Source organism: Cryptomeria japonica, chromosome 4, assembly GCF_030272615.1.
Source record: "Cryptomeria japonica chromosome 4, Sugi_1.0, whole genome shotgun sequence".
Lineage (NCBI taxonomy): Eukaryota > Viridiplantae > Streptophyta > Pinopsida > Cupressales > Cupressaceae > Cryptomeria > Cryptomeria japonica.
This window is the reverse complement of record NC_081408.1, coordinates 303,183,534-303,195,563: the sequence shown is the minus strand read 5'-3', so window position 1 is coordinate 303,195,563 and position 12,030 is coordinate 303,183,534. Positions and strand designations below refer to the sequence as shown.

General features: G+C 33.0%; 2 protein-coding genes across 2 annotated transcripts; both read right to left on the bottom strand.

Annotated features, from left to right (window-relative positions):
* Positions 1-4,955: 4,955 nt before the first annotated feature.
* LOC131052128 (receptor kinase-like protein Xa21) lies at positions 4,956-5,702 on the bottom strand. The gene has a single exon (XM_057986728.2). It carries the CDS (start codon positions 5,700-5,702, stop codon positions 4,956-4,958), a length of 747 nt encoding a protein of 248 aa, XP_057842711.1.
* Positions 5,703-5,789: 87 nt separating this feature from the next.
* Positions 5,790-7,322, bottom strand: LOC131052127 (LRR receptor-like serine/threonine-protein kinase EFR). Its single transcript, XM_057986727.2, has one exon. It carries the CDS (start codon positions 7,320-7,322, stop codon positions 5,790-5,792), a length of 1,533 nt encoding a protein of 510 aa, XP_057842710.2.
* Between the last annotated feature and the right edge of the window lie 4,708 nt (positions 7,323-12,030).

Sequence of the window (12,030 nt, the reverse complement as noted above, 5' to 3'; positions counted from 1 at the left end):
TCAATACCTTTATGTTTTGTTAGGATTTTCAATGTATATAATTTTTGCTTATAAATGGCTCTATTGTTTCTTTCATTTTCTCATTATTACCCTAGTTTAAGTGTTCTTAAGTTGAATGCCATTGCAAAATATATTTTGGATGATGAATACATGTACAAATCTAGGGAAGTAGTTGCTTCATTCCATTATTTGATTTCTCGGTGAGGCTATTGTCATAGTTACTTTGACAGGTAAATATATCTTTTCATTTAGTTGTAGCTACAATCTCATAATTCTCAATAACATGTTTGTCAATGTGGATTTCATATTTTTTGGATCCGACCTGTGATGTATTTTACTCAAATTGTTAAAGTGTGCGTGCATTATTATCCATTTGTATTTTAGTGATATGGGAAAGTTTATCTTTTGTGAAAGTGGTTGTGCAAGGGAGTTTTTGGAGAAAGAAAATTGATTGATCAACATGGAAAATTGTTAGTTACACTTGTAGATAAGTTCTTGGAGAAGCCAAAATTTTGTTATTGTTTTTGGGTTTTATGTATTTTTGTTTAAAGCCTTATCAAATTTGACCTATATCTTCAATTTTTATGTTGAAGAGATTGAAATCCAATGATTCATATTTTCTATTGTCATTTATGTTTCTTTTGTTTTTGCAGAGTTTGCTATTTTGTGATGGATTAAGTGTATAGCTATCTGCAATATTGTTTCTTGTATTTTGAAAATGTCGTCTAATTGCTACACAAAATAAAAAATAGTATATCTAATTAAAATTATTTATAAAATCTTCTACTTAACCATATGGGAGAGGATTGTTATTAGGTTTACTCCATATTGATAATAATTGTGAGGTGAGGGTGAATTATTAGGTTATACATGCTTTGAAAACTTTGACAATGAGGAGCAATGTTAGAGGGTGAGAAGCCCAAAGTGGTGAAATAAATTTACAATTGTGATGATGTTATTGGGACAACCCCGTGCCATTAAGGATGTACATTCTCCAAAAGCATTGTTAATAGGGAGTAAGGTTATATGGTGAGAAGCCTAAAGTGGTGAAATGCATTTATAGTTGTGAGGATTTTATTAGTTAAACCTACAATGATAATAATTTTGAGACGAGGTTGAGATTTGAATGATTAGAGTGCACATGTTAAACCACATTGTCTTTGCCTAGGTGCAACATATACACACCTCATAGATGTGTTTTTCCATGACTTCATCTAGTCCTATCCTTCCATGCAAAGAATTTATTTTAATGATATTTATGACCATAAGGGTTTCTTAACCTTCCATAACATTCCCTCTTCTATAGTACTGCTTTCTTGGTGTGCATCATGTCCTTCTAGTGATTATGGCCTTATGTCTTTGATTGAACTTCTCTCAACATTATATTCTAAGATTTCCTTTGACTATACATTATATTCTCTCATCATGTGGCTTATGCCTATTCCTTATTGAGTGTCTTGATGCACTTAGCAACCAACAAGATATTTACCCATAGTGTGTTTGTCTCATTTTTTTTTTAATATGGAGTTAGAAACTTAGTAAGAACCTTCATCAAAACAAGAATAGTTGGTAGTTGAAAATTCAAAGATCCAATTTTCTATGATGACTCACAAACACATGTCCATGCCACAAGTCCAAATTAAACTTCTAAGTTGTTTAGTACAAGTGTATTTTATGCTATTATCCTCTCCAACACAAGCATACCATAATGATAACCATTTAAACAAATAACTTGGCATCTCTACAAAGAAAGCTTCATATAAATCATCATACAACATATGCTTACACCATTCATATGACAATTCATCAACTAGCCCCTCTTGCCATGTATATTCCAAACATTTTACTCTAAATCACTAATGAGCATCACCATGTGTTACTTGCCACATACCTCATATTGCATATAGATCAACATGGGGTCCTAGTAATGGAGCCAAAATGTTGGCCAAATTCATATTCATGTATAAGATAATTGTTAAGCATTTAGATAACCTGACTCATTGACATGTCATTTTAGAGGCTACTCACCTAAGGATGAGGGATTTGAAATCTCATGTGAGATATACTTGATAGTCACTTACATAGTAATAAATCTAGACACATATATGCAATAAAAATTCTATATACTTATTAGCTCGATATTATAACTCAGATATACAAAAAGAATACTAAGCCAATATGGTCAATATTTCCATTCTCATCTATCTTTTATAAGGATAGGAGGCATGATCATGTAGATTTGCAAGATCCTCCTTATTGTTTAGTACATTTCACTTTCTCATTAAATATTTACATCTATCTCAACTATTTCTCAATCCTTGGGCAACTATGTTCCCTCTTTCTATTATTTACAATAATATTAGTTATATTTAGGTTGCAAATGCATATTACTTGAAAGACTAGGGATAGAACAATGTGAGACTATTCTTTTTCTTTTACACCAATATGTTAAATTTGTTTAGGAAGGAAAGGTGGTCAAAATTGAAAGAATTCTCTATAATCCAATAGTTGATCAAGTCATTTGATACTAGAAAAAATTATAAAAATACTAAACGATATGTCATTTGAGATAGATAAACCTCATGCATGAATTATACAAGATATATTTAAATGAGAAAGCAAGAACTCGAAAGTTATTGTACAAAGAATCTTATCCTCAAAAATCTAAAAAACCTCACATTAAAAAACATAAAAATATTGATGAACAAATCATTTTACAAAACAAAGGAGGATACAAACACAACTCCAAAGATAGCATAAAAACAACAGTTTCATATACAAATAAGATTACATGAATCCTTCAGCAAAATGTGGTGGTGCATGAAGTGCCAAATATATCATCATTAAAATCAGTTAAGTGTACTAGTCTACACAACCATATTTCATCATTAATTTGAGAACAAAACAATCTAATCCATTACAATTAATTTTTTTATAATAATATTTTCAACTGTCAATTCTTATCTTTGTTTTTGAAATTAACCTAATTTAATCTAAAATCACTATACACTTCTTTCCTTGCAGATTTTCACTAATCAACTCTTTAGTTTCTCCCTTAATTTGCCCATTTAAATCAAACTGGGAGGCTATGTCACATTGCAACTTATGCTGCTGTAAACATTGTTCATCCCCACCTTCCCAAACACCTCAATAATTGGAGAGGCATTGTTGTTCAAATTTGGATTGCATTCCCTCCGAGTCTGAATCCAGTTGTTCAATAATATTTCCCCCTCAAAAGATTGGGAATGAATCATATCTGTTTAAACATAATGCTTATGGAATGCACTATAATCTCCACTATCTAGCACAGATGTTATACTGATATGATAGCAACATGTGACTTTAACTGTACAGTGTATATATACAATGACCACTTACTCTGCTTCTTCAAATAGCATTGTTAATGACGATGTACAGAATGCTGTAATCATGTCATCTCACACAGAAATTTTTGTGGAAAGAAAAGAGAATTTTTCACCCGCTCAACCTTATGTCTGTCCTTCGTGTTGTACTAATGTGCAATGAAATATTTATACAAGGATGATTGTGTAGGCTTAAAGTTCTAAAATTTCACAATCTGTTAACAATAGCATTCTCCTTATACTGTGCCTAGTCTTTTAGATTTTCATTTAACAATGGCGATTGAAATAGATTTTGGTAGTTTTGAGGATGTATAGAATTTAGAACAAACCATTGATTTCTAAATATTTTTTTATAAAAAATTTATAAAAATAATATAAATTTAACAACTATTTAGCATTCAAAAATTAATATACAGTATTCATCTTATGTTTTTCTTAGATCTCTGTTGTTTTGATGATGGATCATGGAGTGTGATCTGAAACATCGATACAAAAAATAATAACACAGTCTAATTCAGAAATAATAGAAGTAATACTACAAAATATTTTATATTTAATAATAATAAAAACTATATATCTCTTTTCTGAGATTTTCCATTCTATTAAGATATATACTTAACCATGTATCCAGATGATTGATATGTCCAAAATACATCACATTCACTCACAGTTTCAAATGTGAGAACCTAAATCATGTCATAGTAGTAAACCATATAAGTAGCACAAGGAAAAAATATTATAATATTTTTTCATCTACTCACAATAGGCTATACTATCCAAAATGATACATTAGGACATCATGTGTTTTGGATTGGACAAAAAATAAAGCAAGAAAAATTCTTTTGGCTTAGGATGTAGACATAGACGAACTTCCCCTATTTTCCCTCCTTGGCATTTTCATATTTCTTTCATTATCAATAAAAGGTGTGATATCTATTGGTAATTGAGGAGTTTTAGGGGTACCAATAAATGTACCTCTAATTGTATTTAATCTATCAATTATCTCAGTTATATCAGGTCGCTCTTGAGGTGACTCCCTTGTGCAAAACAACCCAATTTGTATAAATTGAGTAAGGCATTCCATTACCATTGATGTCTCTGATTCATGAGCATCTATTAGCAGAAAATTATCCACCACATCTGAGATTCTATTAGGAAAATGCATTTCTATCCATTTTTGTAGATTCATTCCTTCACCGAATATATCCTCTGTTGGTCTCTTCCTTGTCAACAACTCTAAAATCAAAATTCCATAACTGTACACATCTCCTTTAGTAGTAAGATTTCCACCTATTCCATACTCTATAATATCAATTAAAGAACAATAAGTTACTTGTTAGTCATTTGATGCATTTGATGGTCTCTAAGATAAAAAAAAAAAATTAGTGAAATTGTATAGTTCAATAGCAAGAAATCTGTACTCGGTGCAATGTAGCCAACAGATCCTTTAAGTGCATCTGTAGAATTCAAAGAATCCATGGAATTTCCAAAAATAATATTGGAAATGCCAAAATCTGCTATGTATGAAGTCATGTCATCTCCTAATAGAACATTGTTGGGCTTGAGGTCACAGTGAATCACATGAACAAAGCATTAATGGTGAAGGTATGCCATTCCTTGTGCTATCTCCATTGCTATCCTTATTCGATCACTCAAATTTAATCTGCATCCACCCCCTTCAGGAGGGTATAGCCATTTCTCTAAACTTCCATTTGACATGAATGGAAGAATTAAGGCCTTAAAATCAAGGTTGGAGCATGCTGAAATGATTTTAATTACATTTCGATGTCGAACTCTCTCTAATGCATTGCATTCTCTACTGAAACTTTGCTGAGCATGTTCATCTTGCAACTTGAGAACTTTAACAGCAATATTTGTACCATTCTGTAGAATCCCTTTATAAACCGACCCAAAACTACCCATTCCTGAAAGATTTTCAACATTGAACCCACCAGTTGCATTTGCAAGTTCTTCATATGAAATTTTTTGAGGCCATACTTTGAGAGCAGGGGCAGTAGAATGTTTGCATGATCTATAGGAATATACTACCAATAGAAGAGACATGATCAATATTGCAATGCCGACTACAACAGGAATTATTACATTTTTGGAGACTGGTGGGTGTTTGTGATTGGAATGAGAGCATGGTGGCAAGTTTATCCATCCACCACAGAGGCCAAGATTTTTCATAACTTCTGAGGCATCAAGTGTTGCAAAAGCTCCTCCCTTTGCGACCTCTCCAGTTAAGCTGTTTGAAGAGAGATTGAGGTGTTGGAGCATTTTCATCTTTTTGAAAGCCACCGGTATTGTACCTGACAAATTATTGCAAGAAAGATCCATGTACTTCAGATTTTGCAAATCTGATAGGGATGCAGGGATTGGCCCCTCAAACGCATTTCCAGAAAGATTTAGATATTCCAGCCCCTTTCAACTTGCCAATGCACTGGGAATGCTACCGGAGAAATTGTTTTGAGAAACATCTATGGCTAAAACCATAATCATTTTGCTCATTTCCAAAATAGAACCTTGCAATAAATTTCTGGAAACGTTGAAATAGAACTGGAGATTCTGAAGACCTGCAACATCAGGAGGTATATTTCCTGTTAGCTTGTTGTGCGCCAAGTCCACCATTTCCAACGTCTTGCATCTCCCTAAACTGGCAGGTATTTTCCCTGATAGCTGATTGTGATGAAGATAAAGCCTTCTTAATTGTGGAAGCTTGCCAAGACTTTCTGGAATTTGTCTTGAAAGCATGTTCTCAGTGAGTGACATCAATCCAAGTCTTTTTGATTGGCCAAAAATTTTTGGAATTCTTCCGTGTAAATTGTTTGTGTCCAAAGTTAGTCTCTCCAAATTCGGAAGTTTACTGAGTGCAGATGGAATGGTCCCTTTGAATCGGTTTGCATCTAGGTGTACTTCTGTCAAATTTGTTAGATTACCAATCTCATCTGGTATATTTCCCCCAATTTCATTTGACCGCAAATCTAAGTATGAAAGTGAATTTGAAAGGCGACCAATTGAAATGGGCAAGACGCCAGTGAGATAATTAGATCCCAAATCAAGATGTTCCAAGCCGGAGCAATTAGTCAACACTGTTAGAATAGACAAACCACTGCTTCCACTCTCTAAATGATTTCCCCACAAACCAAACCATCTCAGCTGCTGCATTTTCCCAGATTCCAGGGGCACTGTGCCGCTCAGCTGGTTCTGATCCAAAGACAGCAATTGCAGGTGAGTCCAATTACCCAGTGAGGTGGGTATTTCTCCAGTGAGTTGGTTTCCCCACAAATACAGTAGTTGCAACTCTGACAACCTTCCAAACTCCCATGGAATTGAGCCGTTTAAGTTGTTCTGATCTAACGCCAACAGTTGGAGATGAGTGCAATTTGAAAGGGCAACGGGGATAGGTCCTGTTAAGCTGTTGATATCAAGATAAAGCCAGTTTAGCTGACTAAGCATACCCAACGCAGCAGGAATACCACCTTGGAGTACATTATCTCCCAAGTTTATGATACTTAAAGAGGACATGTTTCCTAAGAAAGGTGGGATGATACCTGTCAAGTTGTTTTCTCCTAAGCCTATGGCTTCTAGATTTGAAAGAAGACTGAATTCGGGGGGAATGCTTCCACTTAGTTTGTTATAAGACAACCGAAGCACTCTCAGGCGAAATAGCCTTCCAAGCTGACATGGGATATGGCCCTCCAAACTATTATTTCTGAGAGCAAGTACTCTAAGGAAGGAAAGATTTCCGAGAAAGGGAGAGATTGGGCCAAGTAATCCCATAGCTGTGAGATTCAAGGAAACAACACGCTGTCGAGTAGAAGAACAGGTAACACCAGTCCAATTGCAAAATGTGTGATTGGGAGACCAATCGAGGAGGGAATTAAATGGATCGAGAAGCAGAGAAGCCTTGAAAGCAATGAGAGATTGTTGATCGGAATAATTAGAAGGGTGTGCCATGATATTCGGAGGCAGCGCAGAGAGAGAGAAGAAGAGTAGCATCATCATCACAATCTTCATCTTCATTGTTGGTTTGCTGAATCGCGTGGCTAACATTTACATGAGAGTCAAGAGGTTCTTACACTTTTATTCGCCATGGACATCTAGATTAAATTCCAAATTACAAAGAAGATCATAAATAAATGATTTATTTGTTTTTCTTTATGTAAAAAAATATCATTTTGAAGAGCTATTTATTATTAGTATTTTAGTTATTACATTCAATATCTTTAATTAGTTGTCATTAGCATATTTTGTAGACAAATTAATTTTTTTATTAAATAATATTTATTTTATATAAAAAATTTATTTTTTATAAAAAATGAATTGAAAACCAATTATTGATAATCATTGATATTTATATTAGTTTAACTTTCAACAATTAATAGTTAATTTTATACAATATTATTTTTTATTGTTTTAAAATATTTAAATGTTTTAATTAAAAAATAAATATTTGTTCAAATAATAAAAATCTATTTTTTTTAAGTATTGCACATCGTCTACAAGATTGTCCTCTCCAAATTATATAAGGTATAGATTCTTAATTTTATGGTTGAATATGACATTCCTTCTATCTATTCTAATAATGACACTTGATTTTATAGATTAGGAGAGAGCCCAATTGATTTAAAAATATTGTTATATATTAAAAGTACACACCATTTTATTCATATAAATAATATAGTATTAAAGACATCCATGGATTATCTCGTGGAGTTTATTTTCATCCTTCTCTTTATTTTCATTGGTGTTGGATCCCCCATACGTTTGTGTACCCTTTCTTCTTACAACTCATTTTTAATGCTATTTTTTCTCTTACCCTTATTTGGAAGTAAAATCATTAAGAGCAACTGGAAGTCAATATATTGCCACTACATAGAATATGAAAAAAAAGATTGATTATGAAAAAAACTTTATTGATTGAAATAATTTATTTTGGATAAAACCTTTCTAAGAAAATAATAGTCTCACAAATGAAATTATGACTTTTTTTTTTCCTTTTTTTTTTTTGATTTTTTCTTTTTATTTAATTTCAAAAATATCTTTGAAAAGCTATCTAGATGGCTATAAACAAAGAAGAGGGAAGGAATGTGAGGCGTAAAGATATAAAGAAGGAAAATTTATTTCAGGAAAAACTGTTGGAGTATAATCCTATTCAGAAGTGGGGGATGATGTGAAGGCTAATGAGCTGCTGAGTCTATGAGATGCTTGTTAAGACAATATAACTGGATAATAATAAACTAGAAAAGTTTATTGATGTGTTTGATGCTAATATTTCATAGACTCCAAACAGAGAAATCTCATAGACTCGACAGCTCATCAGCCTTCACATCATCCCTCGGATGTTGTTTGGAGTCTATGGATAAATATAACGCTATGGCAAATTGTCAGCTGCACTTGCAGATAAGTGCTCTAAGAATCCAGCATTTTGTTATTATTTTTGGCTTTTATGTATTTTTGTTTAAAGCCTAATCAAATTTGAAACCTGACTTCATTTTTTATGTTGAAGAGATTGGAATCAAATAAATCAGATTTTATGTTATCATTTATGTTTCTTTTTGTTTTTGAAGAGTTTGGTAATTTTGTGTTGGATTAAGTGTATAACTATGTGTAAGATTGTTTCTTGTAATTCTAAAATATCACCTGATCTTTATACAAAATAAAAAATAAAATATCTAATTAAAATTATTTATAAAATCTTCTATTTAATCATATGTGAGTGGGTTATTATTGGGTTTATTCCATATTGATAATAATTATGAGATAAGAGTGATTTATAAGACTCTACATGTTCCAAAACATTTGACAATAGGGAGCAATACTAGAGAGTGAGTGAAATACATTTACAATTATGAGGTTGTATTGGGATAATCTTATGTTAATAAGACTGCACATTCTCCAAAAGCTTTGGCAATGTCGAGTGACATTAGAGGACAATAAGTTTAAAGTGGTGAAATGTGTTTATAGTTGTGCGGTTAAATTTACATTGATTAGAATTTTGAGATCAAAGTGACTTATAACAAATGCTTATCAATAGGGAAGAAAGATTAGAGTGTAAGAAGTCCAAAGTCATGAAATATGCTTTTCAATTGTGAGATTGTTAGTGAATAATCTAGATTGTAAAAATTGTGAGATGAGGATGACTTATAAAGAATTATGTACTCTCAAAACTTTGTAAATAGAGAGGGGTTAGAGGGAAAAGAGTCTAGAGTGGTGAAATACATTTACAATTCCTCCTTTTTATTGAAAAATTCTTAAGATGTTTGTTTAGAGGATTAAGTCCCGAAAAAACTAAAAGTCTAATTAAACAATTTGTTAAACTATCATAAATTATCATCAGTTTTAATAGTTCATATCCCATGTCATACATATAATTTTATTTGAACTTAATTCATAAATATTTTTCATTCTCATTAGTCCCCTTATCTAATTTGTGGAGATTTTTTTGAACTTAATTTGTTAAGTATTATGTTTCAAAGGAGGTGTATCTTACCCTGAGTTTACATAGAGTAATCTTTGTGTAGGGTTCAACATCAACATTTATTTAATGGGATGCTTAAGTCAATATCTCAATCATATACTAGTTGATCTATATTTAATGTGTCTACATATGGATGCTTAAGTGAATATCTCAATCCTTGTGGCTATGCACCACTATCATGCTCACCAATAAGTCTTTCTTGATCATAGCAAACACAGTCAAAGCATAAGTTATGTAATGTCGGCCAAATTAATGTAAATATTGATAGCTAAATTTATCTTAGAAAAGGGAGTTGCATCCATTTTAATGGCATACATGCATAAAGCCATTGAAGTCATGACACAATGCTATACTGTAGAGAGAAAGTTGTATGGGAGCTATATTTATTCATATGAAAGTACTAAAAATTTCAGTGCTAATTTTCACTGTCCTGTATATCAGTTTAATTTATATTCTATGTTAAATCTAATTTTACACCAAGTTGACAAAAAGAAATTGTCTCTCATAAATAACAACCCATTTCCATGTGCAAGCATGCATGGGTTACATGTTTAAAACTGAAGTTTTTTTAGTTCAAACTGGTTGAAATTGGATTTGTTTTATAGCTTGTTGACATTGTGAAATTAGATTCCTCTATGATGCAAATTTAGACTAGTCCCACTAAGAAATATATCTGCCAATAAAGGTACTGTTCATATTTACCCTATGGCTAAAGGCTTTTTTATTGCAAAATTTGAGAATGCTGAGGACATAAATTCCCTTTAGTGGTTAAACCTTGGCACTCTGATTTCAATCCTTTTTTCTGAAATGTTTAATAAGATTTCGGTTTGGGTTAGGCTTCCTTATCTCCCTCTTCATTTGTGGGTTGATTCTCTTGGGGATTTTCTGTTGGTGGATGATGATTCATCTGACATTCTTCACTCCACCTTTGCCCATATTTTGGTCGAGCTAGATGTTTCAAAAGGACTGCCTGTTGAGATCATTATCAGTTCTTCTAAGGGCAGTTGGGTTCAAACTTTGGACTATGAAGGGATACCCTTCAAGTCTCAAAGATGTTTCAAAATGGGTCATGTGATTGAGCGTCATGGGTTTGAGAAGAAAACCTTGTCAGCCTCATGGTGGAAGGGTGCTTCAAATCAGCATTACACAGTTGAGAAGAAAATTGATATTCATAAGGGCTCTTAAATGGCAGTGCAGGATATTGTTGTTTCTTCTCAGGCTATGTTGGCTTCCGGTGGAGTGGTTGTTGAGGCTAGTCTATAGTCTCATGTACCTCATGTTGATTCCTTGAGTGGATTTGTGCCTTGAGTGTCTACGTCTAGTGATAGTGCTTTGGCTGTCAACTCTGGTAGCATTCATGGTGACTCTTTTCTTGGAGGGAGCAACTATGAGAAGGGGGGTGTTGTTGGTGGTCCCTCTTAGATTTTTGGTGGTTTAGTATTGGGTTTGTTGGATTGGTTTGATGCGGCTACTAAGGTGGAAGAGGGTTGGATAACTGTTAAGGGAACAAAATCTAAGACGCCTAAGCTCTCTTTTGACATGACTCTTTGTTCCCACAAGGGTAGTACTAGAGGTAAATCTTGAGGGTCCTTGGTTGTGGATGATTGGGCTAGAATTTTCTCTGGTCCTTTCTTTGATTTTTTGTTGCGTAATGGTTTTTTGTGCAACTTTTGTTCAGGTTGTGGGTGCCTATTGGTTAAACCCTCTTTGTGTCCCATGGTTTTATTTTTGGTTTCTTATTTTCCTCGGTTTTCTAGTCATTTCATGTCTCTTCTTTTAGACAACTGGTTGTTTGAGGTCAGTTATGTCTCTACCCCATTGATGTTTTTTTGAATATGTTTCTTTGGGGCAGTTTATTTGTAGTGATCTATTTTGGCTTAATATCTTGTTAAGTCCAAACTGACCTTTTTTGTAAAGGGTTTCGGGTCCCTTCAAAACCTTCTTTTGCTCTAATAAAAATCATATCTACCAATAAACAACCTACAGCTGAGTTGCATGTATGCACATGTGTTTATGGCTTGAGAAAAGAGACAATAGAGTTTTGAGAATGCAAGAAGAGATGAGTGATTCATTCAAAAATTTCACTTATTCAGTGGTTATGATATTTCCACCTATTTAGTGGGATGAGAAAATATAACTCTTTTCATTTATTTAGTGGGGTGAGACAATATATCAAAGAAAAAA